This window comes from Erinaceus europaeus, chromosome 20 (genome assembly GCF_950295315.1).
Source record: "Erinaceus europaeus chromosome 20, mEriEur2.1, whole genome shotgun sequence".
Taxonomy (NCBI): Eukaryota; Metazoa; Chordata; class Mammalia; order Eulipotyphla; family Erinaceidae; genus Erinaceus; species Erinaceus europaeus.
In genome coordinates this window covers 38,868,942-38,894,240 of record NC_080181.1, presented here as the reverse complement: position 1 = coordinate 38,894,240, position 25,299 = coordinate 38,868,942, and the positions used below count along the sequence as shown (strand labels likewise).

Here is a 25,299-nt window from a genome sequence, read left to right as displayed (position 1 = left end):
TTGAAAAATATTCCTTCAATTACCATCTTATTTTAGAATGTCTTAAAAGTAAAACAATATGGAAATTTGTTGAACTCTTTCTCTGATTCTATTGAAATAAATCCTATGATTTTTAACTTTTCCGTTGTTGATATGATATATTACATTTACTGACTGAAATATATAGAATCATCCTTGATTCACTGGAATAAATCTCACTTGATCTAAGTAGTGTAGATTTCAGTTTACTAATATATTTGTTTAGGGTAGTAATATATTTGTTTGTAAATAATTCTGACTTGCAGTATTATCTTTTCTTCCTGTCTTCTGCCTTCCTATCTTTTTTCTTCTCATATTTTGAAGTCTATTGTGCTAACTATATATATGATTAGTTGTATATTTTTAAGTTCATTGGTTGTATGGATAATTACTAAACTTTCACTTAGAGTTTATATTTATCTTGATGTGTTATACTGGACACCTACAATGAACATAGTTTACATTCTTCTTCTAGCGGTTGCCCTTCTTCCGTAGCCAGTCAACAGGTCAGGTTGAAAGCTGTCAGGAGCTGCTTGTTGCTGGCTTTGAAAGTGACTGGGATCCATGTGGATTCAGTCGGCTAGGAAGGATCGCCAGTTTCCCCACTGAATGGGTACTCACGGGATGCACCACGAGAAGGTCGATCCAATGCATCCCATAGCTTACTTTATGTTCTGTATTAACCCCGATACTCTTGTTTCTTTTCATTGGTGGGGTCAGACTATTGATATTTATTGAAGTTACCAATTTAAGAGAATTCAGTGTCATTATTTTATGCAGGTAATGAGTGTTCTTGATTTTTATATGATTCTCTTTAGAACTTCTTGTAGAGTGGGTTTAGTATGACAAATGTGTTGTCAGTGCTTGTATGAGAAACTCATCTCTCTATCCAATTTAAAGGGGAGTCTAATGGGATGGACTATGCTTGGAAGACTTTCTTATTGACTATAATTATATTATCATTCTTTTCTAATGATTGAGGTGTTGAGTAATCTGCTTATAATATGATGAGGTTTCCTTTACAGTTTGTTTTTTATCTTGTCTTGATTGTAGAAGGTCTCTACAATCCTTCTATATCTTTATTTATTTATTTATCACTTGATTATGGTAGTTTTGCAGTTTGTATATTCAGCTTGATTTTGTTTGACACTCTTTGAAATATAAATTTCCTCTTTCATCTCAGCATAGCATAAAGAGCTAAAAGACACTATAGATAAGCTAAAGAACACAGAAACCGACTTAATGAATACAACTGAGAATTCAACAAGCTGATATTGAATCAGAGAAATGTAGCATTAGACAAAAAAATGAATAAGAAGGAAAAATGGTGGTCTGGGAGGTGGTGCAGTGGATAAAGCATTGGATCCTCAACCATGAGGTCCTGAGTTTGATCCCTGGCAGCACATGTACCAGAGTGATGGCTGGTTCTTTCTCTCCTCCTATCTTCCTCATGAATAAATAAATAAACAAATTCTTTAAAAAAGAAGGCAAATAAAACAGTAGAACAAGAAATAATGAAAACAACCCTAGAGATTCATGAAACAACAGTAAAGAAAGAAACAACAACAAAAAATGTCAGTGCCAAACCTGTGAGTTTAATAATTGCCCTCTGCAACAGCTTTCCTTCACTGGGTGTAATCTTCAGCTTTAGTCTAGATATAGTGCTGAAGGTCAAGGGTCAAAGAACTCATTTCATACTCAACCAAACAAGGCTTCCTTCCTACTTTCTTAATATGGCCCACTGTCCTGTACTGGAATCTTACTACTGATCAGTTATATTTCTCCAGTTCCTCCTTTCTTGGACTTCTGCAGCTGTTGGAGTTCTCCTCAGATGGTTTTTCTTGAAGGTTTATCAAATATTCTAGTATGTGACCCAAAGTGTTTTCCAGAGCATACAGAAAAATTGCATGCTAGGTAGCCATCTTGGTGAAACCTTCCAAGTCTATATTATCTCAATGAATCAGATTTCATGTTATTAGTTGACCACCTGCACCAGGGCCTGTATTGTAAGTACAACCAGTTAGTATTAAACAATAAAGACTTTATAACTCATATCTATCTCAAAAGAATACAGTATTGTGAACATGGAGGTATCAGTGGTCTACTACAAAATTTAAGTGTTTGGGGTCCCCTCCTGCTTGCATTCCTGGTACCATATATACTGGAATGATGTTTTGATACTCTCTAGTTTTTCATTAAAATGCATTTTTAAAAATAGGCAAATATATATATTAAAATTTGGAGGACCTGGATATGCTGTTGTTCTAGTATACTCTCTGCTCAGTGACCATGCCAACAATTCCCAAGTTCTCCTTCTTCATCAGCTTCATGTGAAGTATTATGAGTTTTTAATATCAGGTAATTTGTGAGTATGTATGAGGAGAAATTTATAATGTTGTGGCAACAGGCATCCACAGAATAAATAGTGCCCTAGATTAAGATCAAATTTAGATTTAAAGTTTCAGGAAGAATAATAATGTTGCTGTGATGGGAAAATCTATAAAAAACTATAACCAGTAACAATGCTGATGAATCTGTGTTTCGAAAGCTAAAATTTGTAACAGGTGTTTCCTCAGCAATGGAAAAGGTTTGTGAATAAGACTGTGAAAAGAAAATGATTCCCTAAATCAGAACCTAGCCATAGCCACTCCTCAGATCCTTTATGAAAATCCCAGTCTAGTCTGCCTGTTCTGGAAGGATGCAGGTCATACATTTAGTGTAAGCATGCCTGTTCACTCAAAGGGAATTGGTCAAATGCAAAATCCTCCAAACATGCTGCTTAATTTGGAATTGCCACATTTCAGCAAACACACCAATTTCAAATGGAGGAAACGATTGCCTTTTGTCAAACAGGCTGGACACAAGAAGGTATGAAATATAGTTGTGTTTATTTGTTTCCTCTCTGAATTAGCTTAAATTTCTTTTTTTTTTTTTAAAAAAAATCCCTTTTGTTGCCCTTGATTTTCTTTTCTTTCTTTTTTTTTTTTTTTTGGTGTAGTTATTATTGTTGTTGATATTATCGTTGCTGAATAGGACATAGAGAAATGGAGAGAGAAGGGGAAGACATAGAGGGGGAGAGAAAGACACCTGCAGACCTACTTTACCGCTTGTGAAGCGACTCCCCTGCAGGTGGAGAGCCGGGGCTCCAACCAGGATCCTTACTCCGGTCCTTGCGCTTTGTGCCACCTGTGCTTAATCCACTGGACTACTGCCCGAGTCCCTTGGCTTAAATTTCTAGATACCATTTGGAATTTTACTAATTCTATTATCAATAAGTAAAAACGAAGCAAAACACAACACAACACAAATGATTTCACTGAATAGATGGTGCTGCTGCTAGGAGTGAGTTCCATCCTCTGTCCCCTCCATCCTGCCTCTGCTGTGGTAAGGGGCCAGCTCTGGCCCTGCCTGGGGACTTGGAGGAGCTGCTATTGGTTGACCTCTCGAGTAACACTTGACTCTCCCACAGGCTCACCATCAATGCAGAGTGCCAGCTGCAGCTGCACAACTTCCCCATGGATGAACACTCCTGCCCGCTGATTTTCTCCAGCTGTGAGTATATGCATGGTGGATGAATGTGGTGAAGGAATGTCCAGCTTGTTCTGATTTCTGATCAGTGGTCATGCAATTGATTATAGCATCATTCTGCGAACAAGAGTACTGGCACAGCTTTATTACATAGGACCAATGTTGCAAAATGGGTAGCTTTGATAAAACAATGAGCAACTTAACCAGTCACAATACTGATGGGTTCAGAAACTGATAAACTTGGTATACCAAAGACTCTTCTGTTACTGAGCAGTGCTTATTATTTGGAACTATATAGAATTCCTTTAAAATAGTTTTAGGTTTAATATCATCACCAAGAAAAAGTGGTTTTCCTTTTAAATATAAATGTAATTATTAATTTAAATATATTTAGATTGGGGGCTGGTCAGTGACACACCTGGTTAAGCACACATAGTACTAAGCATAGGGACCTGTGCAAGGATCTGAGTTCAAGCCCCTGGCTCCCCATCTGCAGGGAGAACACTTACAAGTGGCAAAGCAGGTCTGATGGTGTCTGTCTTTTTCTCTCTTTCTCTGCCTCCCATTCTCAATTTCTCTCTGTCCTATCCAATATAATGGGAAAAATGGCAGGGGGCTAGGTGGTGGCACATCTGGTTGAGCACACACATTACAGTGCACAAGAACCTGGGTTTAAGCCCCTGGTCCATGGGTGCAGAGGGAAAGCTTCACAAGTGGAAAAGCAGGGCTGCAGTTGTCCCTCTGTCCCTCTCCCACTCTGTCTTCTCTTCCCCCTCTCAATTCTGTCTATATCTAATAATAAATAAATAAATAATATTTTTTAAAAAGAAAAGTGGCTGCCAGGAGCAGTGTATTTTTTTATTATTTTTTATTTAAGAAAGGATTAATTAACAAAACCATAGGGTAGGAGGGGTACAACTCCACACAATTCCCACCACCCATTCTCCATATCCCACGCCCTCCCCTGATAGCTTTCCCATTCTCTATCCCTCTGGGAGCATGGACCCAGGGTCATTGAGGGTTGCAGAAGGTAGAAGGTCTGGCTTCTGTAATTGCTTCTCCGCTGAACATGGGCGTTGACTGGTCGGTCCATACTCCCAGTCTGCCTCTCTCTTTCCCTAGTAGGGTGGGTCTCTGGGGAAGCGGAGCTCCGGGACACATTGGTGGAGTCTTCAGTTCAGGGAAGCCTGGCCAGCATCCTGATGACATCTGGAACCCGGTGATTGAAAAGAGAGTTAACATACGAAGCCAAACAAATTGTTGAGCAATCATGGACCCAAAGCTTGGAATAGTGGAGAGGAAGTGTTAGGGGGATACTCACTGCAAACTCTAGTGTACTTCTGCTTTCAGGTATATATTTTGCAGTAGTTTACGGATATGTGTGAACATATGCTCTCTCTCACAGAAACTGGTGTATATCTAGGTTATGGGACTTTGATAGAAAGTGAACCACCTGAGATGAAATTAGAGTATACTATGAAAGGAAAGGTCTCACCCGAGCAATGAAGCTTAAGGGTTGTCATTCCACATGTGAAGTCTCTGGACACAGTCTGAAGTGAAGCATGTTGAGGTGGCAATCGTTGCATTAGGAGCAGTGTATTTGTAATGCCAGCAATGAGCCCCAGCAATAACCTTGGAGACATAATAATAATAATAATAATAATAATAAATATTTGCATATATAACTTTACAGTGATTTGTTTATCTCTTATTTTTTGCTTGATTGACAACAGAGCTAACAAGTAATACTTTAAAAAGTCTTAAAGGAGGAGCAGAACAACACACATATAAAGGAAATAGCAAAATTGTTTGCTTATTTATAAAACACATTTATAAATTTATAAAACCCTAACCCCCATCAATGTGTACTGGAGCTCTGCTTCCCCAGAGACCCACCCTACTAGGGAAAGAGAGAGGCAGACTGGGAGTATGGATCGACCAGTCAACGCCCATGTTCAGCGGGGAAGCAATTACAGAAGCCAGACCTTCTACCTTCTGCAACCCACAGTGACCCTGGATCCATACTCCCAGAGAGATAGAGAATGGGAAGGCTATCAGGGGGAGGGGATGGGATATGGAGATTGGGTTATGGGAATTGTGTGGAATTGTACCCCTCTTATTCTATGGTTTTGTTAATGTCTCCTTTCTTAAATAAAAAAAAAAAATTTAACTGCTTATCGTTGACATATGGCAGTTCCAGGAACTGAACCTGGAATGACCAAGACTGAGGCATGAGTCTGTTGCATAAAATGCCGTGCTATCTCCTTGGTTCACAAAGTACATTTTGAAATGAGGTCAACATGGAAATACATCTATAGCATTTACAACTTTTCATTATAAATGTGTTGATCACAAATACTTTAGACTGACTCCCAAGAACTCAATTAACTTTATTAACTTTCTCTAAAATTGTATATGGAGTTTCACAGCAAATATGATTAATCCCTTGGCAGAAGGTTCTGTGACTTTATTTTCCTGACATTATTGTGAGAAGATAAATATAACATAGTGGGTGGACATAATTTACAGGTCATTTTATATTCAGAGAAGGACAAGATAAAAAGCATAACTGCATTAATCTGTTAGATGGGTAAAACTATTTTATTTTATTTTCTTCTATTCTATTGAATTATTTATTTTGCCTCCAGGATTATCACTGTGGCTTGGTACTGACACTACAAATACACTGCTCCTGGCAAAGGTCTTTTTTTCTATTTTTTAATTAGATAGGACAGAGGGAAATTGAGAAGGGAAGGGGAAATAGAAAGGAAGAGAGAAAAAAATAAAAACATTAAAAAAGGGAGAGAGAAAGAGAGACACCTGTAGACCTGCTTCAAAGCTTGTGAAGTGGACTTCCTGCAGGTGGGGAGCCAGGGGTTGAACCCAGGCCCTTACGTGGGTCCTTGCACTTAGTACCACTTCCTGGCCCCGGGTAGAACTATTTTAAAGATTAGTTTTATTAATTGGAAACAAATAATATCAGAAAGCATTAAAATTCAAATTATAGATAAATAATACCTACCAATATGTAGTAAGCTTGTCTATAGATTCATCTGAGTTTGCTATTCTCCTGTTACTACTTGAAAAGTTACGAATCAGAGGGGTTAGGCCTGGTGCATTGGGTTAAACACACATGGTGTGAAGCGCCAAGACCAGCATAAAGATACTGGTTCGAGTCTCTGGCTCTCCACCTGCAGGGGGGTAGCTTCACAAACAGTAAAGGACTGCAGGGATCGTTCTCTCCTCCTCTTTCAATTTCTCTCTTTCTTAGCCAACAACAACAACAGCTATAACAACAACAACAAAATGGAAAATATGGAAGCCAGGAGCAGTGGATAGGTAGTGCAGGCACCAAGCCCCAGAAATAAATTGGAAAGGCAAAAAAAAAAGTTATAAATCAGAGGTAGAATAGAACCAGGAATACAAACAACAGTAACAGAAAGGAACAAAGAAATAGGAAAGGGGAGAGCAAAATGGACAATGCAATCAAATATTGACGAATATACAATATAACCAATGGTTATGAGGGAAGTAAAAGACAACTACTAGATAGAGAATTGAAACACATGAAATTGCAACAACAACAACAAAGTGACCAAAATATCTCTGGAAGACTTTGAGAGAACTCCAGTGTACACTGTGGAGGTGGAAAGGAGGGGTACAGAACTTTGGTGGTGATGGGTGTAGCGTGGGACTATATCCTTTGTAATCTGATAAGCCATTATTAAATCACTGCAATACAGTAAATAAATGTTATGGAAATAACACAGTTTCATTTGCTCCTTGTTAATCAGTTTGAAAATATACATCTTTTCTGAGTGACTTGTCTACTTTATTAGTCTTCTCAGTGAGCCCAATTTAGCTCTTGTCTTATCAATGATCTGAGATGCTATTAATTCTACTGAGTTTGTGATTTTTTTGATTAGTTATATTTTTACAAACACTCAATTTTGTTACTTTTCAGAATTCCAATAAAATTGATAGTCTCATTCATCAGCTTCTCAGTACCATCTTCTATTTTTCTGTAGTTCTTGAAATCCCAGTGACTTTGTTGTGGCAATTTCAGATTCATTGTTTATTTTTGCTCTGTCTCCTAGAAATTTGTTTACTTTCTTATTCAGTAATTTGTTAAATCTGAGTTCATGTTTTCTGTAAGTTTTTTTTTTTTGAGGGTGGTATTTGTTGAGGCCTGTATTTAATGTGGGTCCTTCTAAGAAGGGCCTATTCTACCATTACCTAATGTTTCTATCACTTTAAATCAAAGTTCAAATTGTGTTATATAATCATGGATAGTGCATATTCTAGTCTTAGTAATTTCAGGTTGTGGTTTTAAATCTCAAACCAGTGTTAAGTCCCAAACCAGTTCCTATCTGTTTAGAGATCCATCTAGATGGCCCTGAAATTCACCCAGTTTCTGAACCATGTTGAGGCAGTTCAAGACTGGAATTCCTATCTGTTTAGAGACCCTATGCTGATTTATCCATCTAGATGGCCCTGAAATTCATCCTGTTTCTGAACCATGTTGGGGCAGTTCAAGACTGGAGTTCCTATCTGTTTAGGGACCCTATGCTGACTTTCCCATCTAGATGGACCTGGTGGTCCTGTTTCTGAATCATGTTGGGGCAGTTCAATACTGGAGTTCCAGGTTGCCACTCAAAATGGGAGTCTCCAGATCACATCTGAAGTGTGTGCTTCTTTCAGTCTGAATTTAAAAGTGCAAGACTCTGACCCTAAAGAGCCCACCAACCTGTCATAAACAGGCTTGGCAGTCTTGTCTCACTGGGAATCTTCCAACTGAAGTATCAAACGAGACCAGAGAACCAAATATTCAGAAAAGGAGCAATTTTATTTATGCTGGCAACATTGGTATCAGAAAGAACACTAGAAGCCAGCCTTTGTTTTTAGAGGGCATTTATACCTATGGGGCAGTTCTCTAAGTTACTTGGCACAATATCATTGGTGCAAAGCGTAGCAAGCAGGGAATACAAAAAATAGATTACTAGCTATTGGCTCTTACAGTTACACATGTCTTCATATGCCTTCCCGTATAAGGTAGTGGTATTCCTTTTGCCCATATGTAGCTTGGCCTTTTCTTAACTAGTTCACTTTAGCTGAAATTGCCAAGGTAGTGTAGTGTGGTGTGGTACTAATAAATAGAGGTATGTCAGTCAATGGGGTAGAATTAAAATACCACCCCCACTTTCCCATTTCTTGGATGGAACTTGAATGAAGGTAAAATGAAATAAGCCAGAAGAAGAATGAATAATGAATGATCTCACTTATATGTTGTATCAGATGATGGCAGAGGACCTAGAGGGGATTAAAGTGTTATGTGGAAAACTGAGAAATGTTACACATGTACATGTACAAACTACTGTATTTTACTGTTGACTGTAAATCATTAATCCCTCCCCCCCAATAAAGAACAAAAAAGAGGCAAGGGAATAAAAAAAAAAGGGTAGCAGGGTGAAGCTTGGGCTATGGAGTTTATTGCAGCAAAGTAGGGGACTGGATGGCAGGGAGCTGGAAGTGGAAATTGTCCACTGCATGATAATGAAGAGTGACTTTGGTTGGTGGTGAAAGTAGGGTAGAGATACCTAACGTGAGGAGGTAAGAGACTGTGTCCAAGTATCATCAACAGTCCTGTAAATCATTATTAAGTGTTTATTTATTTATTTATTTAATCAAGATAGAGAAAATTCCAGAAAGAAGGGAGAGTTGAGAGAGAGAGAGAGAGAGAGAGGCCTCTAGTACTTTTTCTCTGCTCATGAACTCCCCCTCCTTGCAGGTGGGAAACAGAGATTTAAACTGGAGTCTTTGCACATTGTAACATATGCACTCTTCTGGGAGCATCACCACCTGGTCTCTACTATAAGTCATGTGGTAGAATCATACCGCAGAATATCACTTTACCTAAGAAATGAGAACAGAGACATATATCCCATTCATAAATAATTTTTGTATCTACTCTGCCCCTGGGAAATGGAATATAGCTTCATACATCTGAAGTCAAAATTGAGCTTAGTGACTTCCTTCAAAAATACATGCAAAAAGAACTACTTTATAGTGGAGAAATATGACAACTTCTGCTTTAGTCAGGTGATCAAGTTAACAGAAGTTGTAACAATTACCCTTGAATGCAGTCATGAGAATGTCACTTTACTTTTGTCTGACTAATCATGAAAAACATGTCAGACATATCTCAATAGAAACACATTCTTCAAAGACCTGACCAGAATTGTCAGTGCCATCAGGAACAAGGAATGTCTGTAAAATCAGTGTAGTATTCTAGATAAAATTCTGAAATAAAAAAACAACAGTACTATGAACCTTATAAACACTAAGTCAGTTACAGTGTACTAAGAAATCAGTACATTGTGATAAATATGCCTTGTTAGTGTAAGATGCCAATAATAGTGGAAACTGAATGGATGTATTCAGAACTCAATATTATTTCTGCAATTTTACAGTAAATCTTATTTACACTGGATAAGAAAGAAGTAAAAAATTCTTTTGGGTGGTGGTGCATCTGGTTGGGTGCACATGTTATAATGCACAAGAACCCAGGTTTGAGCCCCTGGTCCACACCTGCAAGGGGAAAGCTTTGCAAGTAGGAAAACAGTATTACAGATATCTCTCTCTCATCCTTCTCTACTACCCCCTTCCCTCTCAGTTTCTGGCTGTCTCTATCCAATATATAAATAAAGGTAGTAAATTTTTTTTTCCCTCCAGGGTTATTGCTGGGCTCGGTGCCTGCACCATGAATCCACCGCTCCTGGAGGCCTTTTTTCCCCCTTTTTGTTGCCCTAGTTGTTGCAGCCTCGTTGCGGTTATTATTGCCATTGTTGACGTTGCTTTGTTGTTGGATAGGACAGAGAGAAATGGAGAGAGGAGAGGAAGACAGAGAGAGGGGGGGAGAGAAAGATAGACACTTGCATACCTGCTTCACCGCCCGTGAAGCGACTCCACTGCAGGTGGGGAGCTGGGGGCTCGAACCGGGATCCTTACACCGGTCCCTGCGTTTTGCGCCACGTGCACTTAACCCACTGTGCCACCGCCCGACCCCCTGTAAATTTTTTTTAAAAGAATACTTATGTTAGTTTTCATTGTGGGGTTTAAGAAATGGCACATTTAGGCACATAAAGCCACAATGGGGGGAAATTTAGGAGAAAAAGGCTAGCTAGACATATTGGGGGAGGAATTAATCCTTAAACTTAATTCATCATTGTTGAGTTACAATATGTACAGGCCCTGAGGGGTAAATGGCATCATTGGGTCCAGAAGAAAGATCAGATAAGAGCAAGATCAATGGAAGGAAGGCAAGAAAAGCCAAAGGGGCAAGCAGACTTCTACCAGACAATCATTTAAGTAACTTCCTATACCCACAATCTCTTGTGAGTTTGTGTAAATCTGTCATATGTTCTTGATGTTAGGCTGATGTCCATGATATGCTAACCATGCTCATGTCCTTTTGCTCACTGTAAGTAAAAAAAGTGTTCCCAACAACTTTGAAATTAAAACTTAGTTTTTAAAAAGACAGAAATATGAGCAGTCCCACTGAGCTGGTGTTCTATATTCAGTTCACATACAAATCTGACCCAGTGTGCTGATAAATAACATCTAAGACTGATAAATAATTATAGTTAATATTTAAGGAAAAATTAAATGTGCTAGATCAAGAAATTCAAGTGTCTTAATTTACCTTAAGTGAACAGAAATCTGAGTTACTAGATGAAAGTTTCTAGATGTGCTGAACCAGAAGGTCAAATCTCTATATCTTAGAGGGCAGTTATGCTCACCATATACTACCAACACCATGCACAGACTTCTATATCTTATATAGTGGTTCTTAAAATATATATTGGATTTGCATTCCAGTGTGAGAGTCTGAACAAAACTATGGCTCCTCATTCACACACTATACTCTCACATGGTATTTATAAACTATCTGATGTGTAGGCCAGAGTTTAAAAATTCTTCATCTAGCCTATATAACCTCTTTTATAGATGAAGAAGCCAAGACAGATTCAGTCATTATAGTATCTTCTGACTTCTGGAAAGTACTTCTTCTAGTGGATCAAGTAAATGCATACTGGGTCTACCTCCCAAATATCTCTAACTTTGTTCATTATTTACTGTTCTACCTCTTGGAATTTTCTGCTTCTATTCTTATCTTTTCAATCTATTTATATCCTGGGTATATATATGTATATATGTATATATATATATGCTTCTATCAATCTATATTTATAACCATCCAGACATTCTTTTCCTTGTAATTAGCATCAAGAATGCATGTTTTACTGTGATCTGCAAGGCCCTTCATTACTACCCAACTGAATTTCTTTCCAGTTTCAATCTTGAAAACTCACACTTACAGTTTTGAGGGTTTTTCTCTTTTGTTACTCAAAATATATCTCTACACACACACACACACACACACATATATATATATATATATATATTAGAATTTCTGAAGACCTGTTAGATTTTCTTTTCTTCTTTATTGGGATTAATGGTTTACAATTGACAGTAAAATACAGTAGTTGGTACATGTGTAACATTTTTTCCAGTTTTATGCATAACACTCTAGCACCCCACCTAGGTCCTCCTCCACCATCATGGTCCAGCTCCTGAACACTCCCCACCCACACCCCACTATTTTTATTTTATTACTTGAACACTAAACCAAAGACATCATCAGTAGTTTGTGTGTAGACCAATTGAAGCTCAAAGATTTTTTGTGCTTTTCTTTTGTAGAATTAAAAAATTATTTATAAAATGGAAATATTGACAAGACTATAAGATAAGAAGGGTACATTTGCACATAGTGCCCACCCCCAGAACTCCATATCCAATCCCCTCCCTTGATAGCTTCCCTATTTTTTATCCCTCTGGGAGCATGGACCCAGGATCTTTATGGGGTGCAGGTGAAAGGTCTGGCTTCTGTAATTGCTTCTCTGCTGAACATGCATGTTGACAGGTCAATACAAATCCCCAGCCTGTCTCTCCCTTTCCCTACTGGGGCCAGGATCTGGGTAGTTGGGGCTCCAAGACAGGTGGTGGGGTCAATTCCATATCTCCTACTAGAAATAGTCTGTGGTATAGATTTGAAATTTATGATTTAGTGGTATTCCAGAAGCAGAAAAAGACATCTGAAAGGGTAAAATCAAATCATATTCATGTATTGCTACACTCTGACGATGATTGTAATAATCACTACAATGGCATCATCCTATGTATGTAGGGGAACATGAAGAAAAGAGACACATACTGGTTTCCCGTAGACACCATGATTTTCCCATCCAGAAGATTAGCTGTGTGTCTCATGGGAAATGGCAACTGGAGTTTAACATTAGTTCTTCTCCACTTTATTCACTTTTGTGGAATATTTATATGAAGAAAGGACTAAGACCTTGTTTTGTGAACTATTTGGCTATCTACTTAATAACAGTTAACATATGTGTACCAGGATGATCTTTAACCAAATCCTCTAATTTCCATGGGTTTCTGACCATTGATGTTTTTCTGGTTTTTGCAAATGTTAAGATCTGATACCTTATTCCATATCTCTTTAAATATTTTGAACCTTTGTCCTATCATATTACAGGGGATATTGCTTTCTAGTCATAGTTTATGGATGAGTTGTGAATTTTCCTTATTAAGGCATACTGGAAAGATATCTTGGGGCTCACACAAATGGTCATTTTTTTTATCATCTTTTAATAATGCTTCCCCATTCTAGCCTGTACAGCAGAGAGTTCTTCCTGTTTTCCTTTTTAAAAAAATTTTAATCTTTATTTATTGGATAGAGACAGTTATAAATCGAGAGGGAGGGGGGAGATAGATAGAAAGAGAGAGAGAGAGAGACCTGCAACACTGCTTTACCACTAGCAAAGCTGCCCCCCTCTGGGGACTGGGGACTTGAACTCAGGTCCTTGCACACTGTAACAAATGTGCTGAACCTGCCCCTTTTCTGTTTTCCTTATCCAATGCTCAGAGTAACTCTGGAAACTCAACATTCTAAACTTAACATTCTATTAATGTCAAAGTTTCCTTTTAGTTCTTAACCATGTAACACTCTCTTTTATACCATGAAGTTGAGGTTGCAGTCACAAATGAACAAACAAATCAGAGAGAATTTTAGTGAGTGGTTGTTACTACTACATGTATTTTTCCCATCTTATATAAAACAAGATACATGGGCATATGTTTGACAATAGTCCTGGTAGCCAGCATTTAATTTAAGGCTCCAAGAAATGACAGGAAGTGGCAAACTATATAACTTGTCTGTGAGGTAGCTACTTTACTCATCTAAAGGCTTAGGCTCAGCCCCACTTAACATGTACCATTGGATGAGTTTGGGCACTTTTGGGTGGCAAAGCAAATCATATATATATTGTTTTCTTTGATGGGACACAGGAAGGGTTTTTCCAGGTGTTCTAATCCCCCTCCACCACATATACACACACTTTATTAGAGGATTAATGGTTTACAATACAGTTGTTGACATAGATATAACCTCTTACTTCCCCATGATAGAGATCTGCAAAACTTCCTCTTTTTTTGTTTTTATCTTTTATTTTTTTTTAAATTTTTGCTTATAAAAAGGAAACATTGACTAAATGATAAGAGAGGTAAAACTTCACACAATTCCCACCACCAGAACTCTGTATCCCACCCCCTCTCCTGATAGCTTTCCTATTCTTTAACCCCCTGGGTGTATGGACCCAAGGTTCTTGTGGGATGCAGAAGGTAAAAGGTCTGGCTTCTGTAATTGCTCCCCCACTGAACATGAGCATTGACAGTTCTATCCATACTCCCAGCCTGTGTCTCTCTTTCCCTATTGGGGAAGGGCTCTGGGGAAGCTGAGCTCCAGGACACATTAGTGGGGTCATCTGTCCAATGAAGTCTGGTTGGCATCATGCTAGGATCTGGAACCTGGTGGCTGAAAAGAGAGTTAACATACAAGCCAAACAAATTGTTGACCAATCATGGACCTAAAGGCTGGAATAGTGAAGGTGAAGAATTGGGGATGGGGTCTCTGTTTTGTAGATAGCTTGTAGGTATATTTTAACTATATTCCAAAGGGCCTGTGGCTATACTAGTGTTTCGCTTTTTTTGTTGTTATTGTTCTGAAAAACTCTCCCCACACCTAGGTCCTTTTCAGTCAGCATGCTCAGATGCCAGCTCTCCTCTATCTCATCCCTTTCTCTCCTTCCCCATAGTTATTTGTTTGGGTGCAATGCACCACACCCAGACCAAGTTTCACATTATGTTTCCCTTACTGTCCTTTCCTAAGTTCCATCTATAAGTGTGATCATCTGGTATTTGTTCTTATTTTTCTGACTTATCTCACTTAACATGATACCTTTGAGCTATGTCTAAGATGTGGCAATGGGGTGCTTTCATTTTCAAGGTAAACAAACATATGAATACTTCTGTGAAGACTTTCAGTGTCTTCAAAAGCTAACATCAAATGTATATAAAATTCAATGTACAGTCAAGGCATTTCAAAGGTTAAAAAATACAATAAACCCAAAAGCTATCTTCACTGCTCAGCCACACAATCTCTGTATTATTTTTTTCTATTTTACTTTTCTTTCAAGCTGTACAAATGTGTCCTCTGAGTAGCATCATAGTGTTTTCACTTTCAGAAGATTTCATTTACAGGTTGATACTTCTTATTGTTTTCTTATACCTCTTATATCATAGAAATATAAACCTAAAAGGACAGTGAAGGAAAGAAAGAAGCAAAGTCTCAGGTGTAGAAAGAAAACACATTTGCTTACAGGAAATATATGTTGTTGCACAGAAGAGATAACATGATCAGTGGTTTAAGGAACCAAAGATTCTGAGCAGGAGTTCTTTTAGAATTTTATGAGAATACAAGGAGATGGGTAGACTAAAACCCCATGGGTGAAGAAATAAACCAGATGTTCAAGCGACAAATATCCTTGGCCTATAAAGGAAGTGGTGGTGCCACATGATACCAGCAGCCTCCATTTCTCATTCTGTTTACTAACTTGAGTTGGCGAGGAGGTTGTTTGTGAACCTGTAAGTGCAGTAAGTCTGGCTGCTCCTCTTCTGCTATGTACTGATGTGTGCAATGTCATTTGCTGATCAAGGAGGCTTGCAGACTTGTTAATTGGAAACATGGCTGCCTGTGTCTTGACGTAGTGTGTCCATGTTGGATCACTACTCATTAAAATTCAGATAAAGTTTTAAATATATATATATATTGCTTCCATGGTTATTGTTGGGGCTTGGACCTGCACTATGAATCCACTGCTCCTGGAGGCTATTTTGCCCCATTTTGTTGCCCTTGTTATTGTTGTTATTGCTATTGTTGTTGCTGCTGAATAGGACGGAGAGATATCGAGAGAGGATGAAAAGACAGAAAGGAGGAGAGAAAGAAAGAGACACCTGCAGACCTGCTTCAGGTCTTGTGACACAACCCCACTGCAGGTAGGAAGCTGGGGGCTCAGACCAGGATCAGCTTTGCACCATGTGCTCTTAACCTGCTGCGCTACCACTTGGCCCCCTGCAGTCATATTTTTAAAAAATGAATTTACCTTTGAAATTATGATATCTTATTTAACATAATCTATGTAATAAACCTGCCTTGATAGAACAGAAATCAAGTTAAGCTCATAAAAGCCCCTATTGATACAGTAGTTCAGTGTCTGACTTGGGATATGGTTGAGTGTGCTCACATCTCTACATGGCCACAGTATCTATCTAGATCATTAGGCTTCACCAACATTTGACTGCCGACAGAAAAGTACACCAAATCAGAAAGGTTTGTTTTAGGATTCAGTAATACTCCTTTCTTCCAGTGTGTACAATATTTAGAGTACAGCTAAATATATTACATTTTAAATCTTTGTTGATGTAACCTGGCCCGGGAACCAAGTATATCCAAATGCTATGTAACTGATGTGTGACTTAAAACAAACTAAGTCAACAATCCTGCTCCCAAGTGCCTCAATGCCAGAAGCCCAAGTGCATTAATGAGGCAGGTTCCCTGCCAGTGGGAGCATCCAGGCAGGTGGGGCTTTTCTCTCATGCCTTTTGCTTTGGCAGAGAAGGAACTACACAGCTCCTTGAAACTCTTCTGTCCTTTGGAGGGATTAATCATCAAATAACAGATGCTGTGAGCAGTGGCCCCCAGTCCTCTGAAGCAAATGCTCAGGTGTGAGACTTTCAAAATGAAATCTGTCTTCTTAGGGCAGCATGATGTTTAATTTTAATGTGTTAATGTGACTGGGTTATTGTCTACCCTGATGTCTGGTAAAACATTACTTCTCAGTATGTTTATACTACTGTGTCCAGAGGAAAAGTATATATTGGAATGGGTAGACTGAATAAAAGTCTTTATTTCCCAATGGAGGGGGGGTGATGGTCTAATTTTTGAGAACCTGAATAGAATAAGTAAGCAGAGAAGAAAGGAACTTGCTGTCTGATTGAATTGAGATATCAATCAAACACCCTATGGCATGAGTGTTTCGATCTTCACACATGGACCAAAAATATTACACTAATGACTTACCTGATTGCAGATGAAATAAGGGGGAACTTTTCAGACTCCATAGTGGTGTTCATTCCATACAACAAATTTAGGAGCCTGGGTGGTGGTACACCTGGTTGAGCACACATGCTACAATGCACAAGGATCTAGGTTCGAGCCCCTAGTACCCACCTGCAAGGGGAAAACTTTGCAAGTAGTGAAACATGGCTGCAGGTCTCTCTCTGTCTCTTTCCCTCTCTATTTCCCCCTGCTCCATTTCTAACTGTCTCTATCTAATAAATAAATAAAGATAAAAAAAGAGCTACAGGGCCAGGTTGTGGTGCACCTAGTTGAGCACACATGTTACAGTGCACAAGGACCCAGGTTCAAGCCCCCAGTCCCTACCTGCAGGAGTAAAGCTTTGTGAGTGGTGAAGCAGGGCTGCAGGTGTCTCTGTCTCTCTCCCTCTCTATCATCCCCTTTCTTCTGGATTTCTGACTCTCTCTATCCAATAAATAAATAAAGATAATTTTAAAAAAGGCTACAACAGATTTACTTTTGGGACCAGCTGAGTGACTCACCTGGAAGAGCACATCTGTTACCATGCATGATAGCTCTGGTTCAGATCTGTGATTCTCACCTGTGGGGTTGGGGGAGCTACAAGAACAGAGACTCAATGTTGTAGATGTCACTTACATTCTCTCTCTCTCCATCTCTCTCTTTCTCATCCTCTATCAGTACATAAATAAATAGATCTAAATAAAATAAGTTTCCTTTTATCTATATCTATGTCAGCCATATCTATTTTTCCCCTCCAGGATTATTGCTGGAGCTCAGTGGTGGCACCACAAATCCACTGCTCCTGGCAGGCATTTTTTCTTTTTCTTTTCATTTTTACTAGAAAGGACGTAGAAAAATTGAGAGGGAAGGGGAAGATAGAGACGGGGACAGTTAGACACCTGCAGACTTGCTTCACCACTTGTGAAGCTTCCCCCTGCAGATGGGAAGCAGGGGCTCAAACCTCTATCCTTGTGTGAGTCCTTGAGCTTAATACAATGTACGCTTAAATGGGTGCACCACTGCTGGCCCCCCATGAAAGTGACTTTTAACATTTCTCAGATCACATCACCTCCAACTGCCCTCCCTGAACCTTGCCTTACTGCCTAAAGACTGAGAGGCAAGTGGATATTGGCATGTGGGTGCACCTGTGATCACAATCCTGTTGTGTTGGGGAGAGGAAGTGTTACACACTCACTGGAAGATACACAGTCACTATCTGCTCATTTGAGACACTGAGCATCTGGAAATGAGCAAAGTGAAGATATCAGAAAGTCAGGAATGAAACAGGAGTGGGGTCTGCTCCACTGTCACCACTTCTCACTGTGTGACATTTACATTTGCTCTCTCATCTCAGCCTTTGTTTTCTCATCTATGAGAATAATAAGGCCAGGGAAATCTGTCAGTGTACTATATATATGTGATTAGAACCTAAGTAGTTCTTATGCCCAGGGATCCCTGGTGCTCAATGAATGACCAGTGATGAATAATTTCATTGTCATTACTATGAATAGCCCTGTGCTACAATGTTGGGAAGGAAAAATCCCAGATAGAAGAGCCAAGATAGAAAAGCAAGGCTTCCAGGCTCAGCAGTGACACACCCAGTTAAGTGCACATAGTACTTAATGTCAGGACCCATGCAAAAATCCAGGTTCAAGCTTCTAGCTCCCCACCTGCAGGGGAGATGCTTCACAGGCAGTGAAGCAGGTCTTCAGGTGTCTATCTTTCTCCCTCCCTACCTCCCTCCTCTCCCTGCCCTCTCAAGTTCTCTCTCTCCATTCCAATAAAATGGAACAAATGGCTACCAGGAGCAGTGGATTCATAGGGCTGGCACTGAGTTCCAGTGATAACTCTGGAGAAAAACAAAGCTTCCTGAGATAGAATCCTAGTTGCCCATTCACTCATAATGGATCATCAAAAAGTTTCTTTTTTTTTAAATTTTTTAAATTTTTTTAATATTTATTTTTATTTATTCCCTTTTGTTGCCCTTGTTGTTTTATTGTTGTAGTTATTATTGTTGTTGTCGTTGTTGGATAGGACAGAGAGAAATGGAGAGAGGAGGGGAAGACAGAGAGGGGGAGAGAAAGACAGACACCTGCAGACCTGCTTCACCGCCTGTGAAGCGACTCCCCTGCAGGTGGGGAGCCGGGGTTCGAACCGGGATCCTTATGCCGGTCCTTGTGCTTTGCGCCAACTGTGCTTAACCCGCTGTGCTACCGCCCGACTCCCGTCATCAAAAAGTTTCTTTGCCTCTCCACACCTCTCTCTTCCCAACTGCAAGGTAGGAATGGTAGCAAGTTATAGCTGATGGAAGAGACTAGCTGCATACCTCATATAGATTCAGGGGTGAAGTAATCAAGGAGCCAAAATGTAGAGGGCAGTACAATGGATGGCAAGTTTAGGCATGAGACTATTTTTAGTGTTGGAGTTGCCATGGATGCACAGCTGTGGAAGACACATTGCACAGGGAAAGTCTTCAAAGGAAAATAAAATACGCAAGCCTGAGTAGCCATCAACCTGCTGGAGGTCCCTTCACCAATTCAGTGTGCACTTCTGTGTGTACATCCTGCTATGTGAAAGTTTCTGCAAACACTAGACTGAGTGACAGTGTTAGAAGCCCAACGGAATGATCCCTTCTCCCTAGAACTCATCAGCAATGTGCTCACTGGGCTGATTCTTGTCAGTGCAGTTTAAGGAAATCTGGCAAACGCTAGAAGAAGAAAAGGAAATCTGCCAATGCAGGGAACCAAAAATATGTTTGTTTTTGGATGCTGAGTTATTAAAAATATATTTTATTTTAGAGAGGGGTGGAGGAGAATACTAATCAGCTCTGGCTTATATCTTTGGAGCTTCAGCATGAAAAGCGTTTTTTTGTTTGTTTTTTGCATAACTATTATGCTATCTCTTCATCTTGTGATAGCATTTTCTGAGCTCCTCACATACAAAAATAAAGAACACCATTTAAAAAAAATATGGAGAAGATGTAGATAGAAACTTCATCAAAGGAAATAACCAGATTGCCAACATATGAAAGAAAATGCCCCAAGTCACTGGTTATTAAAGAAATGCAAATAAAAAGAATGATGAGATAACATTAACTCCCCCATAGTTTTCACATTCTTAGAGACTGTTTGGCTAGTCTCTATCTCTCTATCTCTGTAACTGTCTTTCTATTTTGAACTTCATGTGTTTCAATTATCTGTATTCCACATGTAAACAAAACCATCTGTAGTCTTTCACCTCATTGCTTATTTCACTTAGTATAATCAACTAAATAAGTGATAATGCTGTTAAGGGCAGTGACAGAGAAAAAGAAACTGTAATACTGTTGGTAGGAATGGAATCTCATGTATCCTGTATGGAAAACATGATGGAAAGTTCCCAAAGAAATACAGATGAAGGGGAGTCGGGTGGTAGCGCAGCGGGTTAAACGCAGGTGGCACGAAACACAAGGGCCGGTGTAAGGATCCCGGTTGGAGCTCCTGGCTCCCCACTTTCAGAGGAGTCGCTTCACAAGCGGTAAAGCAGGTGTGCAAGTGTCTGTCTTTCTCTCCTCCTGTCTTCCCCTCCGCTCTCCATTTTTCTCTGCCCTAACAATGACAACATCAATAACAACAATAAAAACTACAACAACAATAAAAACAAGGGCAACAAAAGGGAAAATAAATAAATAAGTAAACAAATAAATAAAAATAAAATAAAATAAAATAAGAAATAAAGATGAAAAACTCTTATAGCTCAGCAATATCACTCCTAGTCATATATCAAAGCACATGAAAACACTAATTCAAAGTGACACATGTCATTGTTATTATTCAGTTCATTTAAAATGAGAGGAAGAGGTCTGCTATTAAAGTCTGAAGTTATACATCTGGAACTGTGAAATATCTGTGATGTCTCAGGCTACTCTTGAGTTCTTCCAATATCCCTCCTTTCCGTATATACACTTATATATAGCTGATGTGAGCATTTATAGCATATAGATATTCCTGCCCTCAAGTTCACAGTCATAACTCAAGTAGAGTTGATATAACTACTGAACACTCTTGGAGTTACTGAGGAAAATTCTGTACAACAAGATCAGACACCCTACGTGTTTCTTATATCTTGCAAAAAGCAAAAATTGAACTAAGTGGAGTTGGAATAAAAACTCCAAGAATAACGACTTTGAATATAATTGCAAGGTCATCACCTCTTTGGTTTATGGTGGAAAAACTTTCTAGTTCATCCAACATATGTTATTTTACTCAGAGTTTATAAACATACCCTGAAGAGTCTACAGGAGAAACCATGCAAAGCAATGACTAAAGAAAAAAAATCTCCCTCTACATCTTTTGTAGTTCTGTTACATATATATTTTTTTCTTTTTTTAAGTTTTTAAAAAATATTTATTTATTCCCTTTTGTTGCCCTTGTTGTTTTATTGTTGTAGTTATTCTTATTGTCATCATTGTCAGATAGGACAGAGAGAAATGGAGAGAGGAGGGGGAGAGAAAGACAGACACCTGCACACCTGCTTCACCGCCTGTGAAGCGACGCCCCTGCAGGTGGGGAGCTGGGGGATCGAACCAGGATCCTTACACAGGTCATTGCGCTTTGTGCCACCTGGCTTAACCTGCTGCACTACCGCCAGACCCACTCTGTCACATAATTTTATACAATTCATTCCTCTCAAAAATTAATTCTTGGGAACATAGAATGATAGAAACATTTCTGCCCTAGGACTTGTTTTGAAGGATAAAGAAGGACAGGCTGATTAGGGCATTACCCTGAGAAATGGAAAGAATTAACGTTTGACTCCCTAAACAATTATTTAAGAAATGATTGATGAACTGGTGGGACAGAGCAGAAGTAGTGCACTAGGTAAGTGCACTTGTGCCCAAGGTCCTCAACATTTTGATTCCTAGCACCACCATATGCCAGAGTTGGCCAGCACTCTGGTGTCTCTCTCTCTCTCTGTCATGAAAATTGTAATATGTATGACCTTTAGATCTATATTGATTATTTATTGTGTATTTCAGAACATTTGCTTTATTGTGTTCATATGTGTAGCTTTACTAAAGAAAAAAATGATGTCGTGTTATAGTGGGGGGGGGGGGAAGGGTCGTTTTGTGAGAAAAGAATAAGACTTTAAGCATTTCCTGAACTTAGCTTTTCCTGGCTGGCTTGCCAACATGTAGCCAAAGGAAGAGAGGGTTGGGATAGCTTTTCCCTCATGGTTAAAGATTCATTATGGTCTTATTAACAAATAATTTTGGAGGAGTTCATAGTTTCAGTAATTTACTTTTTTATTCAGAAAAAGTGAGAACACACTTATTGGAAAACGTGTGGTCAAAAATAGGTGGGGGAGAAAGAGAGGAGAGGAAATGGTGACTCTGCTGGTTCTTTTATAAATTTTTGAGGCCCCATCTTTACTTCCTTTCTAAGCCACAGCCTTACTTATTACAACTTCTGGGTCCTTCCTTCTTTCACTTATCTGGTGCTCCTTTTAAGTTCTTCCCCATTTGTAAGAGGAAACATTTGTAAGAGGAAACACAGAAGAAAGTATCCGTGTCCATGCTATTTGGAGCTTCAGGTCTCTTGTGTCTCAGCACTGCCCCTAATAATAGGAAGAGGGGGTGGTTTGAGGCTTTTTAAAGTGAATATACATATATGTAATTTGCTTTAAAATATTTTTTACCATCCAGAGTCTTAATAATAATAAAAAAAATATTTGGGGAAGTTAACTAGTGAAGTCATAATACCTTTTTACATACATTCTTTAAAACAGTACTTAAATGTTTTTTGGTTGTTTTTTTTTAATGTTAAAACTAGAATGTGAACCACTCTGTGTGTGAGGATGTCCCAGCCCTCTCCCTGCTCAGACCTGGGATGGGGCTCAGGGCTAATGTTAAGCTGAACTCAGTGTTAGAAATGGGAAACCTTCATTTCTTTCTAATATATATATTTCCTAATATATATATATATATATATATATACATATATATATATTCCTTCTAATTTCTAATATATATATTCCTTCTAATTTCTAATATATATATTCCTTCTCTTTAAAAAATATTTTATTTATTTATTTTCCTTTTTGTTGCTCTTGTTGTTTTTATCGTTGTGGTTCTTATTACTCTTGTTATTGATGTCGTTGTTACCAGATAGGACAGAGAGAAATTGAGAGAGAAGGGGAAGATAGAGAGGTGGAGAGAAAGACACACACTTGCAAATCTGCTTCACTGTTTGTGAAGTGACTCCCCTGCAGGTGGGGAGCTAGGAGCTTGAATCAGGATCCTTATACCAGTTCTGGAGTTTCATGCCATGTGCACTTAACCCACTGTGCTACCACCCGACCCCCTCTAATATGTATTTAAAATATTTATTTAATTTATTATTAGAGAAAGACAGAGAGGAGGGGGAGATAGAGGAGAGAGACAGAGAGTTACCTGTAGCCCTGCTTCACCACTCGTGAATCTTTTTCCCCTTTATGTGGGGCCCAGGGGCTTGAGCCTATGTCCTTGTAATATGTGCACTTAACCAAATGCACCACCACCTGGCCCCTCTTTCCAATATTGATGTGGATTTAGTATGTGCCAGGCACTGCTTTAATTACTTAAGGTCATTATCCCATTTAATCTTGAGTGACCCTGAATGTGGGCGGTAGGCTGTTTTCCTCCATGCCTTCCACAGCTAATGACACCCAGTATGGTGAGTTTACCTGCTGAATGGTTTGAATCAAGAAGAAGCTCTCTTGACAACTATGACCATGAGTGTTATTGTTAATAAAAGAGGAAACACATTCCAGTTGCATTTTGCAGAGATATGGCTCTGGCCCAGTAAACCATCTAAGGTATAACTTTTAGTTGCACAGGGCTCTTTATCTATGGCACCTGTCTACTATAACTATAATGGAGCAAAAGCGATTACTATGGAAATGAAATGTCTCTGCTAGGCAGTGATGTTATGACATCTGAGAAAGCTGGCTGGTTTTCAGTTTTAAAAGGCTCCACCATCCTGATGTAATTAACTTGGGAGAAACGTAAATGTCAATTCTAGGTGATAAATCTCAGTGTCAGTGTGTCTCCGTACTGTCCCTGCAGAGACACAAGGATTCCCAAAGTCACAGTTGGTTTTCCCTTTCTGCTGAGGCCACATGCAGTACTAACTGGTGACCAGATAGCAGTCACAATCCTCGTCTGCTTGTGTTTCCTGTTAATGCAAAGGGAAGCACATTCTGACCTCCCTCCCCACCTGCTATCCTTCTTTTGCAGATAAGAAAAACTAAAGAATGTTCATTCTACCTGTTGTGGGGAAGCTTCACAAGTGGTGAAGCACTGCTGCAGGCATCTCTCTATTTCTTTCTGACCTGTCAAAATATAAATGCATATATTTAAAAAAAGAAACTAAAGAATGCAAAGGCCAAGATAACAGCTTGTGCAGGGTGGTTCAACACCCTGAACTCAGCAACTGATTCTCCAGATTCAGTTTTCCTCTATAGTAATCTTTGCCTGGAGCCAGTATTAAGAGAAACCACTGTAGGTGAAATCCAACTACAAAGGAAAAAACTGTCTAATATGACCCTGGGAGGAAATGACTGAAGGGACAATTAATATGGTGAAACCTAATCTGGGGACAAAAGAAAAGCTCCAGGGAATCAGTCACATCCCCCATCCTATCCCTTGTGACCTTGCCCTCTGAAAATCATGAAGAATAGTTAAGACAGAATATAGACTTTCTTCTAGGAGATGTTAGGAACCAAGGACTAAGAGATGGGAAAATCCAAAAGCCTTCAACCACACCCTGACTGTTTCCAAATCCAAGGCCTGGCTTTTTTTTTTCCTCCCCCTACTTTTGAAGCAGCAAAGGAGACCAGAGAACTAAATATTGGAAAAGGAGAAACTTTATTTACACCAATGGGCTTGGTGTCAAATCTTTCCAAAAGAGAGCACCAGCCTCCAGCCTTTGTTCTATAGGTTATTTATACCTGCAGGACAGGTCTCTGAGTGACTTGGCATGATTTCATTGGTGCATAGTAAGTAGGAAGTGCAGGAATAGATTATTAGCAGTTGGCTCTTACAGTCACACATATCTTGGCATATGTTCCCATATAAGGCAGTGGCATTCCCCTTGTCTACAGTTAGCCTGGCCTTTCTTTATCTATTTCACTTTATCCTTAATGGAGAAGTCAGATAAACTTTT

The 25,299-nt window shown here is 39.1% G+C and overlaps 1 protein-coding gene across 2 annotated transcripts in view; it reads left to right on the top strand.

Annotated features, from left to right (window-relative positions):
* The window catches only part of GABRG3 (gamma-aminobutyric acid type A receptor subunit gamma3), a 671,194-nt gene that overhangs the window by 387,186 nt on the left and 258,709 nt on the right, over nucleotides 1-25,299 (top strand). For both annotated transcript variants that reach the window (XM_060179248.1, XM_007526462.3), the window contains exon 5: nucleotides 3,488-3,570. In XM_060179248.1, the coding sequence (XP_060035231.1) occupies nucleotides 3,488-3,570 (83 nt within the window). The remainder of the gene's footprint in view (nucleotides 1-3,487; nucleotides 3,571-25,299) is intronic.